Source organism: Synchiropus splendidus, chromosome 3 (genome assembly GCF_027744825.2).
Source record: "Synchiropus splendidus isolate RoL2022-P1 chromosome 3, RoL_Sspl_1.0, whole genome shotgun sequence".
Taxonomy (NCBI): Eukaryota; Metazoa; Chordata; class Actinopteri; order Syngnathiformes; family Callionymidae; genus Synchiropus; species Synchiropus splendidus.
In genome coordinates, this window is record NC_071336.1 from 19,645,488 (window position 1) to 19,672,099 (window position 26,612).

The 26,612-nt window shown below is 42.2% G+C and overlaps 1 protein-coding gene and 1 long non-coding RNA gene across 2 annotated transcripts; one reads left to right on the forward strand and one right to left on the reverse strand.

Moving 5' to 3' along the window:
- Nucleotides 1-833: 833 nt before the first annotated feature.
- On the reverse strand, nucleotides 834-5,600 carry LOC128756439 (uncharacterized). Its single transcript, XR_008414231.1, has 6 exons — nucleotides 5,469-5,600; nucleotides 4,576-4,697; nucleotides 3,899-3,961; nucleotides 2,561-2,663; nucleotides 2,309-2,361; nucleotides 834-933 (listed from the first exon to the last, which is right to left on the reverse strand). It is a non-coding gene; the product is annotated as an uncharacterized LOC128756439 (long non-coding RNA).
- Nucleotides 5,601-11,859: 6,259 nt separating this feature from the next.
- htr5ab (5-hydroxytryptamine (serotonin) receptor 5A, genome duplicate b) lies at nucleotides 11,860-26,026 on the forward strand. Its single transcript, XM_053859957.1, has 3 exons — nucleotides 11,860-12,175; nucleotides 19,237-20,024; nucleotides 22,592-26,026. The coding sequence occupies exons 2-3, from the start codon at nucleotides 19,317-19,319 to the stop codon at nucleotides 22,922-22,924; spliced, it is 1,041 nt and encodes a 346-aa protein (XP_053715932.1). The 5' UTR covers nucleotides 11,860-12,175; nucleotides 19,237-19,316; the 3' UTR covers nucleotides 22,925-26,026.
- Nucleotides 26,027-26,612: the final 586 nt, after the last annotated feature.

The following is a 26,612-nucleotide window of genomic DNA, read 5'->3' on the forward strand; positions in this document are numbered from 1 at the left end:
AGATACACCTTAAAGAGTTTATTTCATCACTTTATGGGGCTTGAATACTATTCACTAACACAAAGCGTCATAACAATTTTACATTTTTCATTTCCGGACGATAGAGTGCACTGGAATATTAGCCGCACCCACTCAATTTAAGAAGGAAAATAGATCTTAAATAAGCCCCACCGCTCTATAAGCCGCATGTTCAGTGTGGCTGTCTGCAGTGTGGACACGTTCGTGGTGCGGGGTCCAGCATCGAGAGTGAGGAAATAGCAGAAACAAGCAGCGTAATACGGAGTGTCTTGATTTATCCACGCTGCTCTCACAGTAAGTTGAACACAGGGAGAAAGATTACTGACGATCGAGAAAGTTTTTAATCTGAGAAGTACAGATCCAGTGCCACTGCCGGTCTCAGCGGCTGCTTCTCGATTCCAGACCTCCAGGAGATCGACTCTGTTGACAAAGCTGTGGGCACCCTGGCGAAAACAGTGCATTATGAGTGCTTCAAGGGTAAATAAAAAGCCTCTGATTTCATCGATATCATTTTATCTGATTACAGCCTGTAAAAATCCATATTATACGCCGCAGGGCTCAGACTACAAGAAAAAAGTATCGACTTATAGTCTGGAAATTACAGTAAATAAAAAGAAATAACTAAACAATTAAAGATGTTCAGTGGGTGGAGTTGGCACACGCCATTTATCCTCTCAGATTTATTTATTTATTTCAAGATTTAGATTTAGCTATCTATCTCAGATCTATTTTAAACACTCTTGCCCGAAAATATAATTGAAAGTAAAACTAGGTTAAACATCAAAAAACCTTTAAGGGTTGCTTCATGTCAAGCCCTCTCTTCCTCCATGACGATGACAGTGTCCCATCCTGTCTTGCTCCACATGCATTGATCCTGCATTGAGTTGACTCAGTAGCATCACAGTAGTCACAACGCTGCAGAGTTGGAGAGAAGGACACACTGACTATCCTGCACTTGAGAGGGATGAGAGGAAAAGTAGCCATTTCGCACAATGGTAACCATAGCAACAATCACATTAGGATGCCGGTACATGTGTAATGATGTAATAGACACAACATGAATTTATGCATCTAAACATGTCCACTTGGGGGAGATTCAGGGAGACTCAGCAGCTCGAAGACGTCATGGTTCGTTGCTTTCAGCTGGAGCAAGGATTTCTCCTCAGGAACAGATATCGCTCTGATTTATATATCAAGGCAGGTTATCCTGAAATTTCACAAAATATCTGCCGGTGCTGGTTTTTGACTGTGTTGAGTTGACAGAGGAACTCTTCAAAAAGAAGGTGAAGACAAACAAAGTTTCTGAATTTGGTTATGCTCTTCGGCCTGTGTCTTACAGTAATTGGATGCTTGTTGGGGAGACTCAAGCTACATTCATATTTTATTCAACTACATTTTGGTCATTGAACCTACTGAAGTTACAGACTACAATTTTGGCCATGACAGTATGAGGGGATTCATGTCATTAAATACATTCCTTGAATCACCTTTAGCACAAATGGCACAAACACATCATGGAAAACCCTTGGGTTTCTACTGCTGAATGTGCGCAATAATGTCCATATTTGAACACTTACGTGATGGCGAATATTACAGGAGATGCATCTACATACAGACATGACCTTCATGTGCATGTGATTTTTTTTAGCCATTATACTTTATTTAGTACAGCATATGTTGATTTGTTTTTTTCAACACTAAGTTAAATGTGTATAGGATTGTCATTCTGACACAACCCATCCTCACTCCCATGGCAGAATATATTGACGTTGAGAAAGTGGACTTTAGAAAAACTGATGAAAAAGGCAGCCTTCCACGTTGCATGTTGCCACGTATGCGTTTTAACGGATTAAAAAAATGCTATCCCTTCTGTGTAGCGTTCCAGGCGGGAGTGCACACAACGAGTATTGAATGCAGGGGTGGGAGTGCGGGGTACAGGGAGATGTTCGGAAGCTCTCTTCACTGAGTTACATTGGATGTCAGTTGCTATATATAACCCCATACATGGCTCTCTTCCTACGACAGAAAGCCACCGTGGCTGAAACACATAGCCATTTGAGGGGCTTTAACTTGTAATTGACACATTATGTTGTTGAACAAAATCACACTTTCCTCTGTTGGTGGCGGCTTCACCATCACCCATAATGACAGTGGTCACGCATCCAATTGGACTTGTGCTTGTATTGATGTGTGAAATCGCTCTATAATGAGGCTTGGCTTTTGCTGTGGCTATGCAATGTCACCTCTACTGAGTTTAGTTTTTTTCACTTTTTTGCGCAGCTAATGTTACCTGTGGGATCTGTCTGCCTTTGACCTTCAGTTCTTGCTGGAACAGAATCTTTCCTGTGTGAAAATCAGAAAGAAACCAGAATACAGCTGAGAGCCATTAGTCATGGACAAGAACTAGACTTGAGGTTGTGATGTGCTCTTGCTCTACAGACAGAGTTGCCACCCAGTGATCTGGAACGCAGATCAGGTATTACGGCCTATTATTCCGTTTTTATGCTGCATTTTTCATGGCCATCCAAAAAAAACTACCCACCTGACTCATTGGTTGCCTCCCTCTCCCGTCCTGCATCACAGCTTCACACCTTTCCCTTCGTCACAGACACCATATGATGAGGTAATTAGATGCGGGCGGTGCACTGCAGATGGATGACATTAGCTTTCAGGGAGGAACCACAAGCTGCTGTAACAACCTTGTCACTTGCAGAAGGAAGAAACATGTTTCGTCCTGTATCTTCCCACCGCACATTGCTGCTGTCGTGGATTTTATTGACGGCTTGTTTGAATTCCCTCCTGATAAATGTGACAGAGAGCCACATAGTTCTACAGAAGAAATAACAAGTGGAGTGAATAAAGGTGATGCACGTGCTGAGCACTTGCCAAGAAGGTGGGAAACTGCACAGCATCCAAGGACATTCAGTGTTTCCCCGACGCTGCAGAATTGCTGACATGAGCTTGGTCACAGAGGAGCAATAATCATAGCTGTGATTTATTTGCTTGAGTTACAGCAGAATCAAATGCCAGGTTCATGCCGAACACTCCAGATTTATATTAACTGTCACGTTCCGCAGGAGCTCAAGGCCACGTCCCATTTTTTTTCTCCATTACTTTTTCCACGCATGAAGTTAGAGTCGCATGAAAAATTTAATGTTCTGGAAATAATTGATGACTGGATATTTATGAGGAGAAGTCCGGCCAAGCAAAGACAAGGTCGCGCAGACCAGTTATGAAATATTAGAACCTTGAAAAATAACACACTGTGAGTGATCATCACTGCTGGTGCGAACACTGTTTTGAGGGGTTCAATTCTGGGCACTACAAGTAAACCACAGTGCAAAGTTACACCGAGCGGAGAGACAGGACCCTTGGAGAGTACTGCTTTTACTACACAACCTCAAGTCAATTGGAGCGCTGAAGGTTTATGGGGATGTCACTGGGGACAAGCCTTGTAAGAAGATTAATAAATCATCTTTATTTGAGCAAATAACTGACTAAATAAAGCACCTTAATAGAAGCCATGGGAAACAACTAGGACAGCAAGGGACTGTGCACATGAATTCAACGAGGTCAACCCTGATCTTAAAAAGAGTTAGTCGGTATAAATAACAAAGTCAAGATTCATGAAATGAATGGTATGAGCCATGTTAGCAAAGGGCCGTTCACAGAACTAAAAATGTGGAACATGCACAAATAACCAGCAATAATTGTTTTGGAGCGAGCGATTTAGTCGTCATTCGAGTAACAAACTAGTTCAGCTTGAGGCCAGTGATGCACCAGTTTTCTGAGACATAAAACGCTCCAAGTGCAAATATTCTTTGATGTCTTGTTGTTGTGAAAATGTAACTGAGATCACAGTGTGGTCAGCATCACTCACGTTTTCCTTGTCGTCCGAAGAGATGTCTTTCGGGGATAATCTGCCTTTGAAGTGGCGAGATTTCTTCATTTGAATCAATGAGAGGAGACATTTAGAAAGTTCCCTCACATATGTCAGCGTCATAATGAACCACTCTCTACTCTACTCTACAGCATGTGCATTCCTGTTTCGATTTGGTCTCATAATCCAATAAGCACGGCCATTAGTCTCTGTGCGAGTCAAACTCATGGATGACCTCAGTGCTCATTAGCAAGTTCAATTAAAAGTTGTCAGAAATAGGAAGAAAGCAAACATGCCCTGGACTCGGGAACTACGGGAACACTTATGAAATATTCTGTCATTGAAACGTGTATTTTTCAAAGCAAAGCATGCCTCCTCTTCCAAGCCTGCTTTCATCGACACAGGTCGTGACTCTACAGTGTGATAACCTCACAAGGTCAGGTTTGCTTTTGATCCGATCGATCGGGTGGCGCTTGTGAGGTGTTAATCGCTAATCGTTACTCCATGTATATATACTACATGATGTGAGATACACTCATGCATCCAAAATCGGTGCAGGAGGGAAAGATCGTGTCAAACTGGGCCAAAACTCACACACTGCTGGCCCAGCATAAGTCATCGGCCAACTAACACATACTCAAATTTTCAGTTGGAAAACGTCAACTATTTTCTCATACCTTATTGTTTCACGTGATGTCTGGTACCATGAAATAAGTCCGAAGGTTGTTTTTCCAAGATAGTATTTTGACAAATATAGTCACAGGGTACACAGTAGTCGTGTTCACATCATCACAGGCACCTGGGGGACAGGTGTTCTCTAAGTCAGGGTGAGGATATTTGGCATTGAAAAGTCCAACTAGCAGCAGAACCAAGTCATGTTCTGCTGAGAAAATTGGAAAAATTGTAACTAATGAATAAAATAAATATAACAAGACAATGTTTAAAAAACATGAAATAGTTCCTTTTTCATAAATAAACTATAAAGAAGTTAAGTGTAAATGAAAGTGACACCATAAAATGTTCTGTTCTCCATAGAATGTTCTGAGAAGCTTTTAGTGTTGGGGTGACATCACTTTCTTTATCATTTTCAAGAACTTCTTCATAGTTGGTAACTGTCACAAATTTGCAGCTGTCAAGTCAATGACTTACTACTGCCATCATATGTGACAAGTGTATTCAAGCTGAGCGTCTCACGGCCCAGAGGTGTAAAACTAAAAAACTTCTAGCGGCCCTCTAGGGGGAGCTTGTGGCCCAACCGTGGGCTCCGGCCCTATGGTTAAGATTCACATAACGTTATACTCACATAATCATCGTACAAACTACATTTTGCTGTTAGCTGGTGTTTACATTGTTATCTACCTTACTTTTCCACCTCCGTAGAGGAGTGTAACCTGCTCCTTAATACATCTAAGGACAAGGAGCTTATCATTCATTGCAAGAGAAACGAAACAAACATGCTACTGCTTTCTATAAATAGGGACAGTGTGGAGAGAGACGGACTTCAGCTTGGAGGAGGACCGGACCTGGCTCTCCAACACTGCTGAGCTGTTGAAAAAAGGGGAGACTGTACCTCCTGCGAGTGCTCAAAGTGTTGGAGTCCCTCATCCGCTGCTCTATTGAAAGCATCGTAACATATTGCAAAAATTCATCGGCTGTACTTGTCCCACACTGGAGGAACTGTGTTACTCCTGGTGCCTCAAAAGGGCACTGAACTGAATCACCAAAGACTCCTCCCATCCTGGCCACAGTCTGTTTGAACTGTTGCTGTCAGGCAGCTGGTTCAGATGCATTAAAGCGAGAACAAACAGACTAGAGAACAGCTTTTGCCTGATAGCAGCGAGAACCCTGAATGCAACTACAAGACACGGATTGTGAACATGTGTTTATTCTGTCTCCAGTGGTTGTTGTATGAGTGTATACTGTGAAGTATTGCACAGTATAGTAAAGTACAGTAAAGGTTGTAGCTATCCATCTAGGAGACATTTGGGGTTGCACAGCGGAGGTAAGCCAGTCACTGATACTGTATCAGCTGAACCAGTCGCATCATGGAACATGTGGCCAGAAATGCGTCGGCAGTATGACCCAAAACATGCCGCATCCCCCGCTCCCACGTTGGAAGGCCACAATTTGGCTCAGGGAATGACACCACTACACTGACTTTACATGCCAGTCACTTTTTCAAACCATTAGGTGGCAGTAAGTGCGAACGTCCTCTGAGGAGCAGTAATTCTCATCAAATCAAAGGGAGGCACAAATGACGCCTAAATGTCACCTGTCTGGGATTTACCCTTTCAAGATCCCAGAAACTCAGCTCCTCTAAATGGGCCCTTAAGTGCCAAACTGCTTTCCATGGAAGGTCAGGGGAGGTCATTTTGTGGAAAACTGGACCGCAGGAAAGACAATTCAACTGGTCCCTCTCACACGTTGATCATTTGCCACAGTGTACAATTCAGAAAATTACAATACTAGCACATGATAAGGCTGTTCAAGTGTGGGGTGACAATGCAGCCAATGACAGCAAACAAAGGGTTTGTGTTCTTCATTTATGTGAGAGACGTTTCCGATGTGCTGTTAATAGTTTGAGTCAGGGGGTTTCTTGTGGCTGTCAGAGAGTGAGAAAATAACATTAAACTGAAACCAGTCACGCTTCTGCCCCATAAAACTGTTAAAAATGTTTTCCACATTCACTCAGCGATCAAGACGTGTGATGGGGACAAGCGTCTCCTTTGTGTTCTCTGATCATGTTGTGAATGTCTGCACATTGAGTTATCGGCAAAACATGTGAACAAGTGTCACATATTGGTGGTTGTCAAGTAGACTTTTCCTTCTCAGAGTGACACTGTCTGATATCGCTACATATTGTTTCGCTCCCCGTGGCAATAAATAATCGATAAATTGTAAATTGTAAATATATTTGGATTACCCACCATTTTATCTGTTAAAATTTAAAATCTGTTTTTCCCGTTCATAATCGTAGTTTGTCTGTGCGCTCGATATCTGTTTGCATCGACACGCCAAAGTCACCCTCCATCTTGAAGTACATTGACCAAGGAGGAACAGGAAACTGCTCCGTCTTTTCGTGTTTTCTAGTGTCACGGGATAAACAGCCGCACTGCTAATGGCTATTGTCGCTACTCTGGACCTGGCAAGGTTGAGAAGGAAACATGAAGGATAATGAAAAGAGCAGGAGATAAAATCACGTCCTCACTTTTGTCATATTAATATCCATGCACTGTAATTTGTCCAGCTGTACATTGCTTATATTAAGACTGGAGGCAGTGAGGAACTATTCAATGCGCGTTTGCTCTATTGCTCTATTTTATTTGTACATTGTATATTGAATAAAAGCATCATCACAGACCTTTCTAAGGGTATTTTTCTGCTTCACTCACATATATTGTGACTTATATATCGTTCATGAAATTTCTTGCAATATCAGATACTGCAGATATCAGTTATCATGGGCCAAATATCGCCACAGTAACGAATCGCAAGTTACCCACAGCATCCCACCCCTTGTGGTCACCCTTTTGTGTTGCATATTGACACACTTGGCTTTTCGATTTAATCGAGTGTTTCCCTGCTGCAGCCTTTCCTGACGGCAGGGACGGCACTTGTGAGGTTCAGATCTCTCACCAAAATTTCATGTCACTTGGTATATATGTGACAGTGTGAGTCAATGAGCTGACCTGCTGTGACACCAAAAACAGCCTATTTTCATCCAACATTCAACATCAGAGATGAGGGCAGAAACTACGATAGTAAAAATGCAAAAAATTTTCAGGATTTACATTCTGGCGCCAGCCTACGTTTCAGACCCCACTTGAAACAGGAATGGTGCCTGTCACCATATGCCCTTCCTGGAGGTTGTCCGGTAAGATAGCGCTGACCGTCCTTTGGTGGCACCCTGGCCCTGTTCAACAGCGACAGAAATTGATTTGGTTGCTGGTCTGGAAGTCAGTAAAGGCCCAGACAAATGTCCAGGGAGTTGTTGGAATGTGGAGATAAAGGAAGGCATTTTCTGACTAACATCACACCAGACTTGGAAGAATGAAGGACCCAGTGGCCCTCAAGCACTCAACCATATTGAGCACACAACAGGGAATTTGGCAAAGTTTTATGGCTTATAAACAAAGACAGCTCACAAACTGATGATGAAATGAAGAAGGACAATTGGGAAAAAGACAAGCATGAGAAAGACACATTTCCATGCAAATTGACAGCGACTGCTCACTAGCCATGTCATTAATCAACACTGCCCAAGTGACTTCAACACAGACTCATTTCACGTCTTGACTGTACCTCCTCATTCAGGGAAGCCTCCAGGCAGCGCTTTTAGATTAAGTCCGGCGTTATTTTTAGAAAGTGTCGAATCCTGAACGCCTCGTTGGAGGAGGGTATCAATGCAGACTGTGACTTGTCCCTCTGGGGACCATGAATGTAAATTGCAACTGGCCCTTCTGCGAGGACGACACTAACAGAAGCAGCAGTGAGGTTAGGAATCAAGTGTTGACTGTGACAGAGATAGACACTGAGACACATCCCTGAGGAGGAAAACACCAAAAGAAAAAACAAAAATTCATTACCAATAAAAAAACAACAATAAATTAGGTGAAAATGTAAAAAAAGAAAGAATGAAATGAGACGACAATCCAGTCAGGAAAAAAGGACTAATTCACAGACCTCACCTTGCTCTGCCAAAGCAAAGGTCAGTGAGAGCAGCAAATCAATGGCAAAACAGCAAACGGCTCTAAAATAAGACAAGTCAATTTAAAAATCCAGGAATCGGAGGACACATGGGATTTAGTTGCTCAGTATTTCTCAACCTCTTTTTAATTGTCCTTGCATCTCTTCTCAGACATTCTTCAAATCAACTTCATCAGACTGCTGGTTGAACCAGCCACAGTGTCAGAGTACTTCCATTGTTTCACTCTCATCCATCAACACATCTCCATGGTCCACCCGAAATATTTACAAGATTTACAGTTGCAACAGAGTGAGCATGATGGAAAAGCTCTCTGTGAGGATAAAACAAATATGAATTCAATCTTCTTTTGAAATCTGATGGATTGTTTGTTTACTTACAAGGTAAAAACACAGTTTTCGGTTTGTGCGTTTTTTGATTCAGATTCAATTCAGAAGTTCAAAACATAAACTGACTATATCTGAAAATGGGTTTGACCCATGAGTGTTCCCAATTCAGTTTAATACTTGGGGAGGAAAAAAAAAACAAACCCAAACATTTTTTGAACGTACTTAAATTCCTATTCATGTGTCTGCAGACAGTCAGCGCTATACGCTGGGAACCTGACAAGATGATGAAGTGTGTAATAAGTTCTGCGACCAGCCGTCCTGTGAGCGTGTTGCGTGACACTGGTCTGCTGGAGTGAATCAGAATGGATACACTCCGTTCATTTTGTTTTGAAACTGGTCGATCAGAAGGGAGTCTAATCCCTATTTGGCTCTCCTTGAAGGGAGATATTGGCTTTTTGATGATGATGTCATGAACTTAATTTATTAGATTTACTATCTTGGCTGGGTTGTGTCCTTCAGGAAGTTAGCCTGGCTCCAGAGCTGCTCTGTCTTCTCTCTCATTTGTACGTATTGTTCCTCCATTATTCTTTTGTCACCATGAGTTCAGTATTTCATCGTTGGACAGGACACGAACCAGGACACGTTACTCTCCCTCATGCTTTATGCACGTTATATATATTGTACAGCCCATACCAAATGACATGTCATTGTGGCATCAGACAACACGTACAAAAATAGTAGACAACAGAAGTATTTCACATTCATGAAGCTTCAGCTCCATTATGCTCTGAATCAAGCCCTATTTGGTTGAGTGCTTCCAGCCACCAGCTGAATCAGCACAGTTTAACTGCTGCTGTCAGGAAGCAGCGCAGCGCCTTCATCGGGTGTCACTTTCAATCCAGACAGAACTATGGTGTGAGGCCTGACGCAGGTGAATGGGGTTGACAGAGAAAGCAGTCTGTCAGTCAGTCATCTGCAAGGCTAGCCACAGACAGTATAGGATCTCTGGATTCTGTTTGGTCGCAGCAGAAACAGGAGAAACGATGGAGGTTATTCTCTGTCATGACGGTTGTGTTGTGTTTCCACATCTGCCTTGCCTCTTCACACTGAAGATGTCCTTCCAAGGCTGATATTCAAACAACTTTAATAATGACAGTTGATAATCTATGCAGGATAATCTATCGCTGTTAGGGTAATATGATTTACATGAATGAAATTGTGCTAGTTTTTAACTCAAATAATAATTAGTCAGAATCAAAATAGTATTCTCTGAATGCCACACACTTAGAGAATACTACTATTGAATCATTATTGTGGCCCCTCAAAGAACATTAGAGCATTGTTTATCATTTGATAGCTGTAAGGATACAGTAAAACAGATATTGAGAATGTGCAAGGAGTAGAGCATTGGTTAGTATAGTATTGCAGTGTAGAGAAGTATAGTGCAATATAGTAGAGTAGGGTAGGGTAGTAGTAGTGTAATATAATTTTGAATAAACAATTGATTAAATGGTGTACTGTAGTAAAGCATGGTGGAGTATATGTGGCAAAATACCATGCACATAGTACAGGATCACCTTGACTAGTATAGTTCAATACATTACGGTACAGCATTAGCACTATGCTGCACCATATACATATATACGCTATCCCAGACCTGGGCAAAGTGGGGCCCAGGGGCCATATGTGGTTTCCTGTGTTTTTGCAGCCCTCTTGGGGTCAGACAAAAAAATTTACAACTGATAAGTTGTCGTTTTCTGTCATTTTTTTTTTTTTTTTTTTTTTTTATCCTTGTATCGTTGTAGCAAGTGCTGGTTCAACAGTACTGGCACAACACAACATATTCATGACAAAATGTTGTCACTTGTTTCTTCTTTTCGTTTGTCATTATTTTCCTCAAAAGGAAAGAAAGAAATTGAAAGAAAATTCAAAATATATTTTGACATAGATGGCATTTTTATCTTTGATGTTTGGTCCATCCTTTTATTATGATTTCTATTCATTTAAGATGCATGTAAATGTGGTGTGGTTCATTTGTCCTCGTTACTTAAGATAAAAGTACTGTATACATATACAGCACGGAGTGCAGTACATGGTACTGTAGTATCATATAGTACAATACAGTGAGAACACAATATTACAGCAGTATATTCTATAATATGCTATACTGCTGTTTACTATGCTATGCTATAGTAGAGTATTGCAAGATAATGTAATAAAGGTTAGAATAAAAGAATATAAATGCATTGTATAGTATGGTACAGTACAGCAGAGGTGGGCAATTAAATTTCCTAAGGGCCCAGGTAATATACTGTCACCGTTGAGAGGTGCTGTCAAATCCAAAGAAAGGAGAGCAGGAGAAAATCGAAAATAAAATTCAAGTGATTACACTTTAAAAATGGACAGAGAATGTTAGTTTGTTGTGTTTTACTCAATTTAAATCATATTCAATTTAAGGATTCTCAATGTGCCTCATGCATTTCAAAATCTACTTTCAATTTTGATGTATTTTAAGGGACAAGAAATATTCTCAAAAGACGAACAATTACAAAATAAATAAAGCCAGTTTCAGTTGCATCATAATGAACAAAACACTAAATTGTTAGGAACATTCCGAGGTGATCAGTTTTATAGTTTTCCTCTGACTCCGGAAGGGCCACGTAAATACAGTCGAAAGGCCGCATCTGGCCCCCGGCCCGCACTTTGCCCAGGTCTGCAGTACCGTATACTCTATAGTATGTCTGTTCCTGGATGTGACTTTGTTGTCCTGGAGTGAGGCTGCGACTGTGTGATTATGTGCAGTAATGTGCAGCCACCAGGGCGCACGGGCTCCTGCGCCACTGGCAGCGTGTGGGAGACGTTGCAGGACAGGTGGATTAATCAGAGTGGGGGGAGCCGCGGGGTGAGTGGGGGGAGTTCATGGTCGGTCAGGTGGCAGCGTCATCCATCACCGAGCGGGGTCTCCTCAAACAAACCTTCATCCGAGCAGAAGTCGTTAGAGGAGAGCATCGGGAGGAGGACACTCGGAGCCGGATCGACGTCATCGTGACAGTACTCCAAACACAGCCGTGAAATGTCTCGATAATCCAGTGTTCCTCTGCGAGCTCGCTCCTCTCCTCCTCCCTTCCTTCGTTGCAGCGTCTGTTTGCGTCGAAGCGTCTGCGCTGACACGCCGAAGTCTTGTGTGATGGAGACGTCCGAGGCGCGGACACGACCGGCTGCGTGATCCCGTCTGACGCAGGGGTAAGTGGCACCTCCGTCAGAGTGTCTCGCAGAAAACCTCGGGGAGATTTGAACAGTCCGAAGTGCGCTGCCTCGATGTTGAGTAACAAGTGAATTTGTGATGTCGAGTGAGGAATCTGGACTTTTGATTCAACTGCGCGGAGAACGCTGGCGAGAAAGTGAGTCGCTTGTCTCCGAGCAGCATGGTTTTTTTGTTTATGCTCCTCGTGTTTACACCAGTACAGGCGGCGATACAGATGCGCTGGCGAGCGCTTTTATCGAAACCATTAATGTGTAATAAAATGATAAGAATTAAGGCAGTGATCAGTTGAACTTGCTTATTAACTTCTACTGTTAAGTTTTCCTCAATGTTTGAATCAAGCTTGGATGTGTTTCTTTGAAAAATCCCTGTAATTGTGTAAGGTTGTTTTTTTTACACCGCATAACCACATTTCTTGAAGGTTAATTATACACCACATTTAATTGACTTTTTGAATGGTGGTCTGTCACTGTGTGCTGTGTAACAGACCAATCGACCAACAACGATGGAGGAAAATCTATCTTTAGCCACCAAAAGCCACAGCTCTTGTGGGCTATCTGCAGTGGTCAGAACTTGTCAACAGCAACCCAGAAGATAAGACCAGAAATTCCTGAGAACAGGCAAAGCATGATCACCATTGGTTGTTCTAGATGATCATTTCTCACACCATTAATCCCACTTATCCTGACAAGACATATAGGATTAGGTCACTACAGAAGTCACTACATTATTCATGTTTTCAATAGAGTTCAGATGTACCTCGCGAGATCAATGGATGTGTCACTAGATCAGGGCTTGGCTACCATTACAGTCCAAGGAGACATTTGTTCCCAAGTGACACTCTGGAGCTGCAAAACATAATGCTGCTTTTTAACATTGTTTATATATATATATAGTGGTACCTCGGTTTTCGAACGTCCTTGACTTCGAACAAACCGGAGTTCGAACAAAAATTTCGAGATTTTTTTGCTTCTGATTTCGAACGCTAATCCAGAACTCAAATGCCCCCGAAAAAAGACAGAAAAACCATAACATGCACGACCGTGTATAACGCAGCCTCTGTATGCAGACGTGTCCCGTTAGCTACATTTACTGACTGTTTTTTCTTCATATTGAGGTGTAAAACCTTTCCTGTCTCCACACTGGACCGTGGTAGAGAGTCACAGGGGAGGTGCTCACTCTCTACACCTCCGAGGCTGGAGCGTAACACTCCAGGGTTTGATGTCCTGTTGTCAGCTGGAGCTGGGACAGGGATGAGGCGAGTCTGGGACAGAGCGTTACTTGGTTTATGACTTTGTCACAGCCAAACTGCACAGAAGCGCACATTCAGAGCTGGACACACACCGGGCACCTCTTCACTTCTGGAGAGACGTCACTCACTCGGCAACCCCTCCCACGTGCAGCGGCCACACACATAGAGGAACAGCGCACCTGCAGCAGACGCTCTACATTCACTCCTACAAAAGCCTCTTTTAAGGCTTGGAACACAATTTCTTTTTCCATTAATTGTAATGCGAAAAATCGATTAAGATTTCAAACAAATCGCTTCTTGAACGGGCGTCTGGAACGGATTGCTTTCTTCTTATTATTATTATTTTAATTAGACCTAGTACTACTCCAAAAGATCTTTGTGACAAAGTTCAAAGTAAACTAGCAACATTATTTATATGAATGTTTCATCATGTGCTCAGTGAAGGGACGGACACAGACTCCACACTCAACACCATGAAGAGAGAATGGTGACCAATGAAAGAGAAACATCTGTGATACGTGCTTTCTGCTCGCCAAATAACCTTTTGCAGGTATATTGCTCCCTTTTAATGGTGATAATAGCAGTCCAATTGAGCAGTCAGTTTTGTCCCTCTGGTGTTGCCGTAGCTTGGACGTGCGCGACTGAGATTCCAGTAATCATTAATCATCATATATTCTGAATTACAGCAGACCCACAGATACATTTTTACATAGTTTTTCATACGTTTTTAGGTCAAGACAACGTGACTCTCTGAACTAACTGACTGATCAAAGTCTGACAACCCCATCAAATAAATCAGTACTTGGTTCTCAGTCTGAGCTGGTGGGATGAAAACATACCGCTCCGGGTCTGTGGCCACTGCAACCATCGCGTGTGTGTGTATACACGTGCACTGTGCCTCAGCACGTGCACTGTGGCTCAGCAGGTGCACAGTGCTCGTACAAGTACAAGTACCAGTTGGTTCTTGTTCTTTTTAAAGAGCTGCTGATACCCATTCTGTTGCAACCGACCCAGCACTTCTCGGCGCTGAAGTGAGCCGCAACTAGGAGGCCAAAGAGCCGCGTGCTGTTCCCGAGTCGCCGACCCCTGCTATACATCATGGGATTTGACTTGAAAGTTTTTATAGGAAGAAGATGTGTGTGTAATGCACCTAGACTTGTGTATTTGGGACAAATGTGCTGGGCAGTCGAGAGAGAGAGAGGGAGAGGACCTCACTGCTGTGTTCATGTAACGGCTTGAGAGAGCGGGAAGTGATGAACAGCAAATGAAATGGTTGGTGATAAACAATCCCAATGATGACATCAATCTTTACTTCAAAGTTATTGACCCTGAGCATCCATGTTCATGTGGAACACGTCACATTTATAGACACTTTAAGGGCAGCAGTAAACCTGTCTGGTTCATGTACACAGGTTGCCTCCACACCTGCAGCGATGTTGTATCATGAACACCGATGGAACAGGTAGTTCAGTTAAAAGAACTTCCATTTGTCCTCTTCTGTTGATGGTCATTAATATTATTGTTGTTAAACAGCAAATTGTGGTCAGTGTAAAATGTTACAAAGTGACATCATTACCTTTGGAGAGTATAATATCCATCAGCTCAGAGTCAGCTTCTGTGCGGCAGTTTCAAAGTCAATAATGTGTTTGACCCAGAATAATTCATGGCAGAGCCATTAGAACAAATCCCAAACTCATTCATCTAAATTAGCGGTCTGACCATCGCTGAAACAACTGGCTCACGAGCAAAAGTTATCGCCGTCCGTGTTTGTCCACGCCGCCCTCTGTCCATTCGCTTATCTATCCACGCCGTGACCTGAATAATGAACTCCTGTCTCTGCTGCCAGAGCAGAAGATACTTTTTTTTTCTGCCATGCTCCATTAACTGAGACATATGCGTTTTGCACTTGTTAAAAATGTCTCCACGGCCCTGTGTTCTGACCCACGTTGTTTAATGGGTGACTGGGATCTTCACCTCTGCCATTCAAAGGTGCAATCGTACAATCTCGTTTGTCAAACAGGATGTAGATTGGCCTGCTGGTGTAATTACATGTGGTTACCGGTGATAGGGAAGTCAGTCAGATATGGAGACTCTAGTCAAACAAGCTGCAGTGGACAAAGCTTGTGGTCATGACTGGAATCGACCATGGAATGGCGGAAAGACGGAGCTGAACCAAAAGGCCATTCAGTCCCAATCCCACCCCACAGAGCTTTTGGGTAGGGACTGAAAAACCAAGAGCAAACTTGGTTTTCTTAGCGGGTTATGGGTTCTCTTTGAGAGTGGGCTGGAAGCTTGGCCATTGAGGGAAGCCAAAAAAGGTGTCCCTGGTTTGAGCCATAATGACAGTTGAACTCCTCATACTGTGGAGTGTGGGGTATTTCTAACTGTTAGAGGACTTCAGCAGGGCAGTGAAGTACATATGTCACTGACTTGACATCATTTGAATTTTTCACCACTTTCACTGTTTCATTTTAAAAATTATTCTGCAACTCTGTGTAAATGTGTACTATTACTCTTTTGCGTTCCTCGAACCATCGTCACTACTCATTACAAAGTCGGTTTGGTCACATGCAGTAATGCCTGTGGCTCATGTCTCTGCTGCTGAGCTACCTGTGCTACCTGATGATGACAATGGCAACAAAATCAACCTGAAATGTTCAACTTTCATATCATTGTAATCTCTAGCCTGAAAATGGTTAGGGATAAAGGCGATTTATGACGTCAAGTAAGGTTACAGGTGTTGCCGTCTGCTTGTGTGAAGCAGTAACTACATCAGGCTTCGTATTTGCAGCTTGGTTTGTTTAAATGGTGCGATGCTGCCTGTTGCAATCTTGTTGGTGGCCTGTTGCATAAGGAGTTCATGGTGTAACCTGTCAAGCGGGCAGTGTCAGTGAATGGGCTCGGCTGAGGACATTTTTTCATAACCTGCAGAGAAATATTCCGCCTACCACATGAATTGATGGGAAGAGCTTCATGTAAATTCCTCAAATTGCATATGAGTGAAGCATGAGAAATAACAGGAGCATTCGCTCCCCCCCTTTAAATGCAGGTCCTTTACCTCTGGCTGTCAGACACACCTGGTCTGTGACGTGAGCGCTGAATTTACTGCTCTCAATCGCCGGATGAGGCCGCTTTGATTCTCTCCATTAAGCAATTTTATGTATATCCAGCTTGCTAATAAGGCGGGCTGGGGGTGGTCAACCTGCCATCTTGGTGCCTTTGATGGGAAAGCTCTGTGTTTGAAGCTGGGGATAGTCACACGCCGCTGAAATTCACCGTGGTCACAGAGACGGGGCTGCTGGCTGTTGTACCACCTACTCATGAAACGGACGACTGATAAGATCAAACAAGCGCTAATCATAAATACGAAATGTTGGATCAGTCATGAACAGGTTTGAACAGTTTCAGACACCATGATGCAATGTTTGTTGTGGATGACTCATTGAGCGTATCATATACAGGTCATAGATCTGCTGCAGACTTAGTTATGTTTATGAAACAAGTGCTGGAGCTGTGGTGATTTCAAAATGAGCTCTGTTGTTATTAAAAATAGACTGCAGGCCAAACAAATGATGGTGAGTTGTGAATGTGTGATTTTTAAAAAAATCATGAATACAAATCGGGTGCAACAACATCAACTAGAGAGGAATCCACCGATATTACTGCCCTTGCTGTTTTTTGCACTGAATATGATGATCCTACTTTCTTTTGTAAATGTATATTTTTTGTTTCATTTTTGCAAAAATAATTGTCAAGAAAGTTGAATTTTACATCTTCAACAAAGTCAGCGCCAACACTATGTGTACAGACTTAAACAAAATGAAAACTACAAATCAAACGTTGAGAAGTTTGTACTCGGCTGATTGGTCTTCCGGTAGTGAAGTAGGTGGAGATCATTCAGCAAAAGTGAACAAAGCGTAACTTTGGAAATCATGGATGATTTATTGTCATTCCTCTTCAGTAATAACGGCGCCAAAATGTCCCCGAAGCTCAGTGATGTGAGGGAAAGAACATGATTGACTTGACTAAAAACGGAAATAAGAAATCCTCATGAATAAGTGAATTGCCATGCAGTGGGCTGTAAAGATTGTGTGTCACACAGTATATATATGTACAGGCATTTGGAAAGAAATAGAGACTAAACCTCTGCCAAGCAGCTTCAGTCCACACCGAACATGATCTCCCAATGACATAGTATCCGTTAAAAAATTAAACTGTTTTTTTTTTTCTGAGAGAGGTGAGAGGTCAAGTTTGGGACTGAGTGAATTCACAGGCAGGTAGTGGCAACAGCAGAGGGCAAAGGAAAGAAACAGATAATGTCTAGAAGTAGGTGTGGGGAGCGACAATCCATCTGGCGCTAAACAGGGAGGTGCACTAGATGATGAAGTGCACCTGCCAGCACCCTTGCAAATTTCACCTGAACGGACACTCACAATATAAATGTGAAGAAGTCTGAGCCACTGCTACAGTGGCACCTTTCATATTGACTCTTTCAGGTAAACAAACCTCCCCCCCAAACCAGTTCTCGGCCATTGGCGTCTGCGATATCTCGAGCATCAATGGCATTTCAAAACATTAAAATGGATGTTGCGAGAGAAAATGAATAAATGTAAAAGATAAGATGTGTCATGATATTAGTCAACCTAATCTGGCTTTGATGTAATATATTCACATCACGGTACGCTGGTTCCGCCTTTTAACATCCATCCTTTTTAATGTAATCCCATTCACCATTCATCCATTTGCATCATTTCCCTTGGGATTAATAAAGTTTTCTGATTCTGATTCACGGAAAAAGAGCATGGTGAGAAAAGGTGACGTGAAACTTAAAGCCTCTGTTTTTGTCTTTTATTCACCTGGAAAAGTCAAGCCGTTGTCCCCAGAAGGAAGAATTCGGAATTAGTTTGGTGTTTTGCACAAGGACACTAAAAAAAGATGAAGATTCAAGGTTCAGGTCAACAGTCTGCAATTAACCGACCAGTTTAGAAAAAAAAAAGCCTCAGATTTATTAAAAAGCAGTCATGTATAATGCATGAATAGATTATTAAAATGAATGAATGATTAATGCGATAGTTAAACCAGGCTTCTCTGAAGATGTTCTCTTAAAAACAAGATGCATAAAATCATTATTGCCCCTGGCAACGCTGCCGAGGAACATACCAATGAGAGATTGTTTTCTTTATCACTGTGGCACTAAGTTTCTGAGACCATTCATGTGTCAGAGCATGTTAACATCACTCGTCTTTATGAGATCAAAGTGGAGTTGAAAGAGAAACTCAGCCGCTGAGATTCATTGTGCGTTGCTTACAGTACAGAGTCAAGTTGAACTTCTGTTCTTGCCACAGTCTCTCTTGTGAATCCATGGATTTATTGGGCATGTCATCAATGGAGCGCCTGGTATGTTGAGGCAGGGTTTTCTCTTGGCAGACACCTTTAATTAAACCCCAGCCTCTGTGCTCCGCGGCTACTTAAATCACAGAATCTATTGTAGCATCTCTTTTACATAAAGAAGTTGACAACAGTGGCTCCACTTACAAGTGATCGGCTTGTGACGCAACAGGAGCAGGACTTGAGCATGAATATTTATGGCATTATTTCTGGGATCTTATTCCCGCCCGACAAGTGAGACAGAAAGTTCAGAGCCAAGTGTTGCACTTTTTAAGAAAACTGCTCATATCTCGGGTATTAAATGTATTGCGTAGAAGATCTTTTGCACAGCAAACCCTCAGATGTGGGTCTCTCTATTGAGATGACATTCACTTGAGAATTCCTTTTTTTTCTCACCTGCAGGATGCCTTGACTAAAATGCTGCGGATCTGAACCGATTCAGCTTCAGTGTGGCCCTCAGTCAAAGGGCCTGAGTAGCCGCCATGACTCACCCCAACACCAGCATCTTGTCTGCGAACCTCAGCAGCGCCCTGAACGGCCTGGACTCAGGTGGAAACTCCAAAAAGCCGTTTACTCTTTTCAGCGTTCTCACGTTCACCCTTCTTGCCCTTCTGGCGGTGGCTACATTTGTGTGGAACCTGTTGGTGCTGGTGACCATCCTGAGGGTCCGGACTTTCCACCGCGTGCCTCACAACCTGGTGGCGTCCATGGCCATCTCAGACGTCATGGTGGCCGCGCTGGTGATGCCGCTCAGCCTGGTGCATGAACTGAACGGAAGGCTGTGGAAGCTGGGCCGCGTCCTCTGCCAAATCTGGATCTCCTTCGACGTGCTGTGCTGCACGGCCAGCATCTGGAACGTGACGGCCATTGCTCTGGACCGGTACTGGTCCATCACTCGGCATCTCGAGTACACACTCAAGACTCGAAAAAAGATTTCCAATGTGATGATCGCCCTCACCTGGCTGTTGTCCTCCATCATCTCCCTGTCGCCGCTCTTTGGGTGGGGCGAGACCTACTCGGAGGGCATGAAATGTCAGGTGAGCCAGGATCCATCCTACACCATCTTCTCGACTTTCGGAGCCTTCTACCTGCCCCTGTGTGTGGTGCTGTTTGTCTACTGGAAGATCTACAAGGCAGCCAAGTTTCGCATCGGCTCCCGCAAGAGCAACACCATCACACCCATGGCAGAGGTGATCACCGTCTTTATCTCACACTGGAGTGCACTCCACATCATTTCATGTTCTGCATCACCGTGGCCCAGATCTGTTTGTTGCTGTGCAATTATTGATTACAAAGCAATCATCACGATGAACCAGCCAGGGGAGCGCTCAGCTTCATCACCGCTAACTTGCCAAAGGGAGGTCTAAATGTCGGTTCCGAACAATAGCATACAATCACACACAATCTGGAGTCTCCATCTAATTTGCAGTTTGCCAGTAAATGAGACGGTGGCTGGATTTTATATCTTTTCTGTGACCATCTTGATAACACTAGCATTTTATTGAAAGAGCAGGTTTCGAGGGGGAAGCCGCTCACAGTCTTTTATGATTAGGTAAAACGTTATCTTAACCGGGTTGTGTGGAAAAAAGTGGCTGCACATTTCACTTTTCATGCCGACACTGTAGAGCAGCGCTTTTCAGCTGGGGTGCCGCGGCTCACTAGTGTGCCGTGAGAGAGTGTCAGGTGTCCGGTGGGAAAATGATCCATATTCACCTCATTTGTCTGGAGATAGCGGTGGGCGACATGATGCTATTAAATCATGACAATAGGAACGTGTTAATGAGCTACCAAGGTGAGGAGATCACATGGATTCGCTGACATTCTTTCTATACACTATAGTGTAGAGCTACAGTATGTTGGTGCGCTGATCTGTCAGTCAGTCAAAGCAGCGCTGCTGTGGTGCGCGGCGCTCCTCTTCCCACACACTCACAGCCAAGAAGCCGCTCACATGTGCAACTTCCAGCTGTTTTTAAACCTGATGCACCTCTAACTTGACCACACACTTTCTCGACCAACGATGGAGGGAGTGATTCTTGTTGGACCCGCAACGCCAAAGACTGTCTGCACCGCAGAGCTAACAGTGCTAACAGATCTAATGGCTAATGTGTCTTCAAAACTTTATTGATATTCATAGACTGCCAAAGTTTGCTTTGTGGTTTAAAAGTTGGCAAAATACTAAATGCACAACAAAATAAATGTGCTCCAAAATGTGAAGACAGAAAGAAATTGTTTTCATGAAGCAAGTTCAGGCAAAGAATGCTAAGGATTTGTCTGGAAACTCAGAACGACAATAAAATCATGCAAAAGAGAAGTGATAAAATCCAAACAGTTATTTAAAGTAAGTAAATAAATAGATAAATCATGATATATTTTGCCATGTTGTCCACCCCTTTCTGGACACATTTGAAACAAATACATTTTCTGCTATTTGTTTCTGCAAATAGCCTGGCAAAATAACAACTGAGTGTCAGTAGCTACAGTTTTTCACAAATGAAAAGGGATTTTCTATGGGACTTATAGCACAAGTGCACTTTGACTGAGGCTCCCTTGTTGGTGTTCCAATGTTGCTCAGGTTGTGTGTTAGAAATATTCCTGATCATGACAGAACATCCTCTGATGGTCTTACAGCGGACCAGTCAGAGTGAAAATGTACAATGTATTTTATTTTATTTTATTTTAATGATTTGTTTATTACACATCATTGTTTTCTGACTTTGTTCAAGTAATTAAATAATAGTAACTAAATTAATGACTTATTTTCTTTCTTATATTCATGTATTAAGGTTTAGCTAAATTATGTCCTTGTTGAAAGAAATATATATATATATATATATATATATATATATATATATATATATATATATATATATATATATATATATATATATATATATATATATCCTCTCTATGGAATTATGGAACTTATTGTAATTCCCTTTCTGCTGGGTTACTTGAGTTTTTTCCCACAAGGCTTCATTTTATTTCTCCACTTTGGCCCCTCTCAACAGTGGCAGTATGTAATGTGGCCCCTTAGGAGGTTTAATTGCCCACCTCTGCTTCATGTGTTGTTTTCTGTTCAGGCTGCAGGTGTAAGAACACAGAGTTCCCAAGTTGGAAGAATGTGCTCCTCAAAAGTAAACAAGCAGAAATGAGTCTGCGTGTTGCAGTAAGGAGCTGCTTCAACCAAATGGAATATACAAATACTGTCCTCTTTCAGAACACTCAAAATCTATCTTTCACGAACACTACTTCAGTGTCCATCATGCCAGTGACCTTTGCTATAGATTTATTCGTCAATTTTATCAGTCCCATCCCCACCAACATGCCACACAAACGTCGCCACGGCTACCAGGGTTCAAAGCAGACGAATGAATGTAAATTCCTCGCTTTAAAATGCAGCGTCTTCCGTCGGATGGTGTGGATGAGGCTGGGTTATAAGCAGGTAGGTCTTGACAGGATTAAAAATAAAGTGAACCTTGCGCTCTGCTGTGCTGAAAAAAGAGCTTCCCACTCTCCACTCTGCAGTGGCTGTGAAATGAAAAGTAGGTTGCTGGGAATAGAGATGGCTTTACAGCTCAGGCTGCAAGCAGTGTTTATGAAATTAAGGAACCGGTTGTTGATCCACTTGTTGATTCTCACTTGAGTTGCCACAGAATTGCCTCCAACTGATATTGTTATTTGGGGAGGTTATGACTTTCTTACACAATTTGAGGAAGCAAGTACAAGCCTGATCGATTCTTTGTTCATTTCCAACCAGGCGAAAGAGGAAGCCCAGCAACCACAGATGGTGTTCACCGTTCGGCACGCCACGGTGACCTTCCAGACAGATGGGGACACGTGGCGCGAGCAGAAGGAGAAGAAGGCAGCTCTCATGGTGGGCATCTTAATTGGAGTCTTTGTTCTCTGCTGGATCCCCTTCTTCATCACGGAGCTCATTGTCCCTCTGTGCAACTGCGACATCCCCCCAATCTGGAAGAGCATCTTCCTGTGGCTGGGCTACTCCAACTCCTTCTTTAATCCTCTTATCTATACCGCGTTTAATAAAAACTACAACAACGCCCTGAGGAACCTTTTCACCGGGCAACGCTGAGCCCTCCAGCTCTTGAACTGACACCAGCATCTACTCACCAGCTTCTCAACCGCACACTAAAACAAACCTCCAACATCACCAGATGAACAACAAAGCACCCACTTCAGAGAGACAGTTTTCATTTTTATGTGTTGTTTATTGCCACGCAGGAGAGCTCACACAGCCGGACTGTTCCCTGCTGCTTTCTTTCTCCGCCTCATTTAGAGGAAAGTGCATATTTACTACTTTGGTCAACAAGTTTGATACGCCGGGCTGCTGATGAGTCATCTTTGTAAAGAACGCACTGAAGAGCTAAAGGAAACATCATTGTCACAGGAAGATACCAGGAGGTTTGTTATTGGGCAACAAGAGGCTCATGATTCACACAAAAAACTGACAAGGATTACAACAGTGTCTGACGACTTGTTCTCTTTCAAGCTGCAGCAGCTTTAACTGTCCTCAACTTCTGCACTCTACGCTCAAAAGAAAGACTGTAGTGAAGAAATACTCGTACATTTGATGCTACAATCGAATGGTCAGAAAACAAAAGGATGTCTGCACTTCAAAACCTTATACAGAATATGACTTAAAGAGCTAATCTTATCGCACATAGTCGTCCGCTGCTTTCTTGTTCCTGGTTGCAGGGACCTCGGTTATATCAGGTACCTCATTTTCACTGTCTCTCAGAACTGGAGCACCTCAGAGATAATCATTTTTTTCTATCCAACATTTGTTTTCTTGACTTTAATAAGCTGCTCTTTAGAGAGTTTAGCTTCATTTTGAAAAAAAAAACTTCTGTGACCTTCTTCATTTCCAAACTGGATGGAAACATTTCTCGCAGACACTCATGCCAAAGGAAGACTTGGAGTGTTTTCTATTATTATCATTCTTATTAGTTGTAGCTGTATGTCCTCCAGTTCATGGCTTCTTTCATAATCATACCAGTGTATGTTGTGTGTGTTGTGTGTGTGTCCAACAAGCCTTTAGCAGTCACCTGCCATTCCCTCATTTGGTTTCCCAGTATTGACGTTTGTCCTCCTCTCCTTCTTTAACCACGAGGCATCCCATGTGTCTCTCCTCCCCACATGTCCAGGCCACCTGGCCTTCAACATGAGAGGACCCTCTCATATAACCATTTGTAACCTTTGTCAGTCCCACTAAGAACGTACTGTAAACATCATCAAGTCCTCAAGTCAATGCAACTCTTTTTGAACCATATATCATGGCGGGTCTCACGACTGGTTGCCACTCTCCTGTCACTGAACCCCCTGACAGTCGTCTGCGGCTGTTCCACCCTGCCTGCACCCTCGTCTTCGCCTCCCTCTGCCCATTATTGTGACCCTTCCTAGATACTTGTATGCATTTGTTTTCACTACCTCTACTGTCTGTATAGTCTCTCTCTTTTTCCAATCGCTCGGTCATTTATACATGCTCTCTCTGGCCTCTGGTAACTTAGGTTACTCTTCCCACCAGCGTTTTTAAATCCTCTCTATTCTCACTGTAGATCACTAGATCATCAGCTAAGATCATTATCCATGAAGACTCCTCCTCCCCCTGTTGACTAGGCAGACTTGCTCAACAATGTTACCAACCAAAACACAGTTGACTGTAGTTTTTTTTAACCAATCATAAAGGTTTATATCTTCACCTGCCCTTTTCAACCATCCAGTGGATGTTCAGCTAATTTATTGTTGAGTAGCTAATGAGCTAACCAGCTACACGTTGGCTCTTGAGCAGTGATTCAGTGACATAATATCCTCAGGAAATGCTTGAGCAACAACAGCAACTGTAAATCTGAAAGCAGCCAAAGTCTGGTGTCTGACACTGAGAACTTCCTGGACCTTGTGAGGTGGCTGGAAAAAGGATGGAGAAATGATATGGACAAAAACAAGCATAAAGAGAATTGAGAAACTTTCAGATATTAGTGTAATGATATACAAGTTTTACTCAACTTAATACACACATCTTTCAGGTAACTGGCAGTCTTGTTCACATTTTTATCATCACTCAGGCATCATTTTAATGACTATTATTGATGTTAACTTCGGTACTTGGGAATTACAGAATATACTTCAAAGGGAACATTAAAAACCGACTATCTGTCACTGAGAAATGGGCAGATATGTTCCTCATTCTGCTTTGGTTTTTTTTTTAAATGTTGATTTAGGGCTGAAATAAACTACTTCTAAAAAATCTCTTCTGCGGTAGTTACGCAAATAACCAAACCAAAAGACACAGTCAAAATGTTCGCTAACAACTTCACACACTAGAAAACACAGTTCTCTCATGAACCAAATGTAAAATGAATTAAGAATGTGCTCCGACTCGTTCTAATAAGATTAATTACTTCAAAAAAAAAAAACAAAGCATGTATCAATTGTATTGTGTCTAATATATATATATAAAAAATTGGAATAGATATAAGATAAGATGATGTTGAGATTTCTTTCCTGCACCAACTGCCACTTTCATTGTGAAGACGTTAATGTGACTTAATGTTAATTGGAAATATTGTTGTGTATGTAAACGTGCTCTGGCTGAAGTGGGGCGCAGCGTCTGGCACAAAATCTTTGATTTTCATGTGAACATTCATCTTGTGTGTATCATGTGTGACAATAAGTTTCTACGGATTAGGTGCTTTGGAATATTTCAGGTAACTTTCACGGTGTTGTTATTTATGGTGGGTGGTTATTGTTGTTTAAGTTGATGGCATGTTTTGTAAATGTCAACATAGGCGTGATGATTGTACGTCAACATTTGTTGGTTGAAGTCAGGGGTGTACTAAGGTACAGTAATGCACTTTAGGTTTGTCTTAATGGTACAGCCCATCCAATAAGGATTTAAGCGTGATTTTAAAAAGGCGGGTGGATAGCTGTAACTCACGGGTGACGAGAGTAGGGACACCCCTGTTCGCATGGACTCTTAGCATGCTGGCTAAATAGCCAACTCTCGGGTGAATCTTTCAATCTTTGTACAGGTCTTAATGTTGATCCATCGACTTTTTACATGTCTCGAGGAAGATGGAAATAAAAACAACAGCAGAATGTCCAGAGAGAAAGTTTAAGAAATTGATCAGAGATGTCCTGTATCAGGGTTTTTGATGCCATTGTTATTTTTTGCTAATAAAAGTTGTCTGTGCAAATGGAAGTTGGCTTTAATGTTTCTGGGTGAGCCCACTGAATATGGGCAGTGATATGTGCTGCTTGGTACTGTGCTATTTGCCCCAAAGTTCAAATGACTAATTAAGTTTCAATAAAAAAATTACAAAATGCTTAACAATAATATAAATAATAATAAATTGTGATTAATTAATCTCAATTAATCGCAGTTTAATGGTATAAGCCATATATTTGCCATATTTTTTGGTATATTACTGAATCAAGTGATGGACCCATACATACATTTAAACAGCAAAATATTGTTTATTTTGCATCAGTTTGACAAGAGCACAATAAATCACGATGGTGGCTATATTCAAGTTTTTATATCACCTTATTTAAACTAAAGCTCTTTTAATGTCTTGGAAAATATTTGTATAAGAATTTCAATTTTATAAGAATTTCAAATACATTCAGAGTAGTGAAAACCCTGGCCATTGTGTAGGGAAAAACATGCACAAGACACGTCACAGCCAGGATGATAACAACAACAACAAACATGGAGGAATCCCTGAACAAAAGCAAACAAAAGCAGTCTGTTTGCTTTGGTT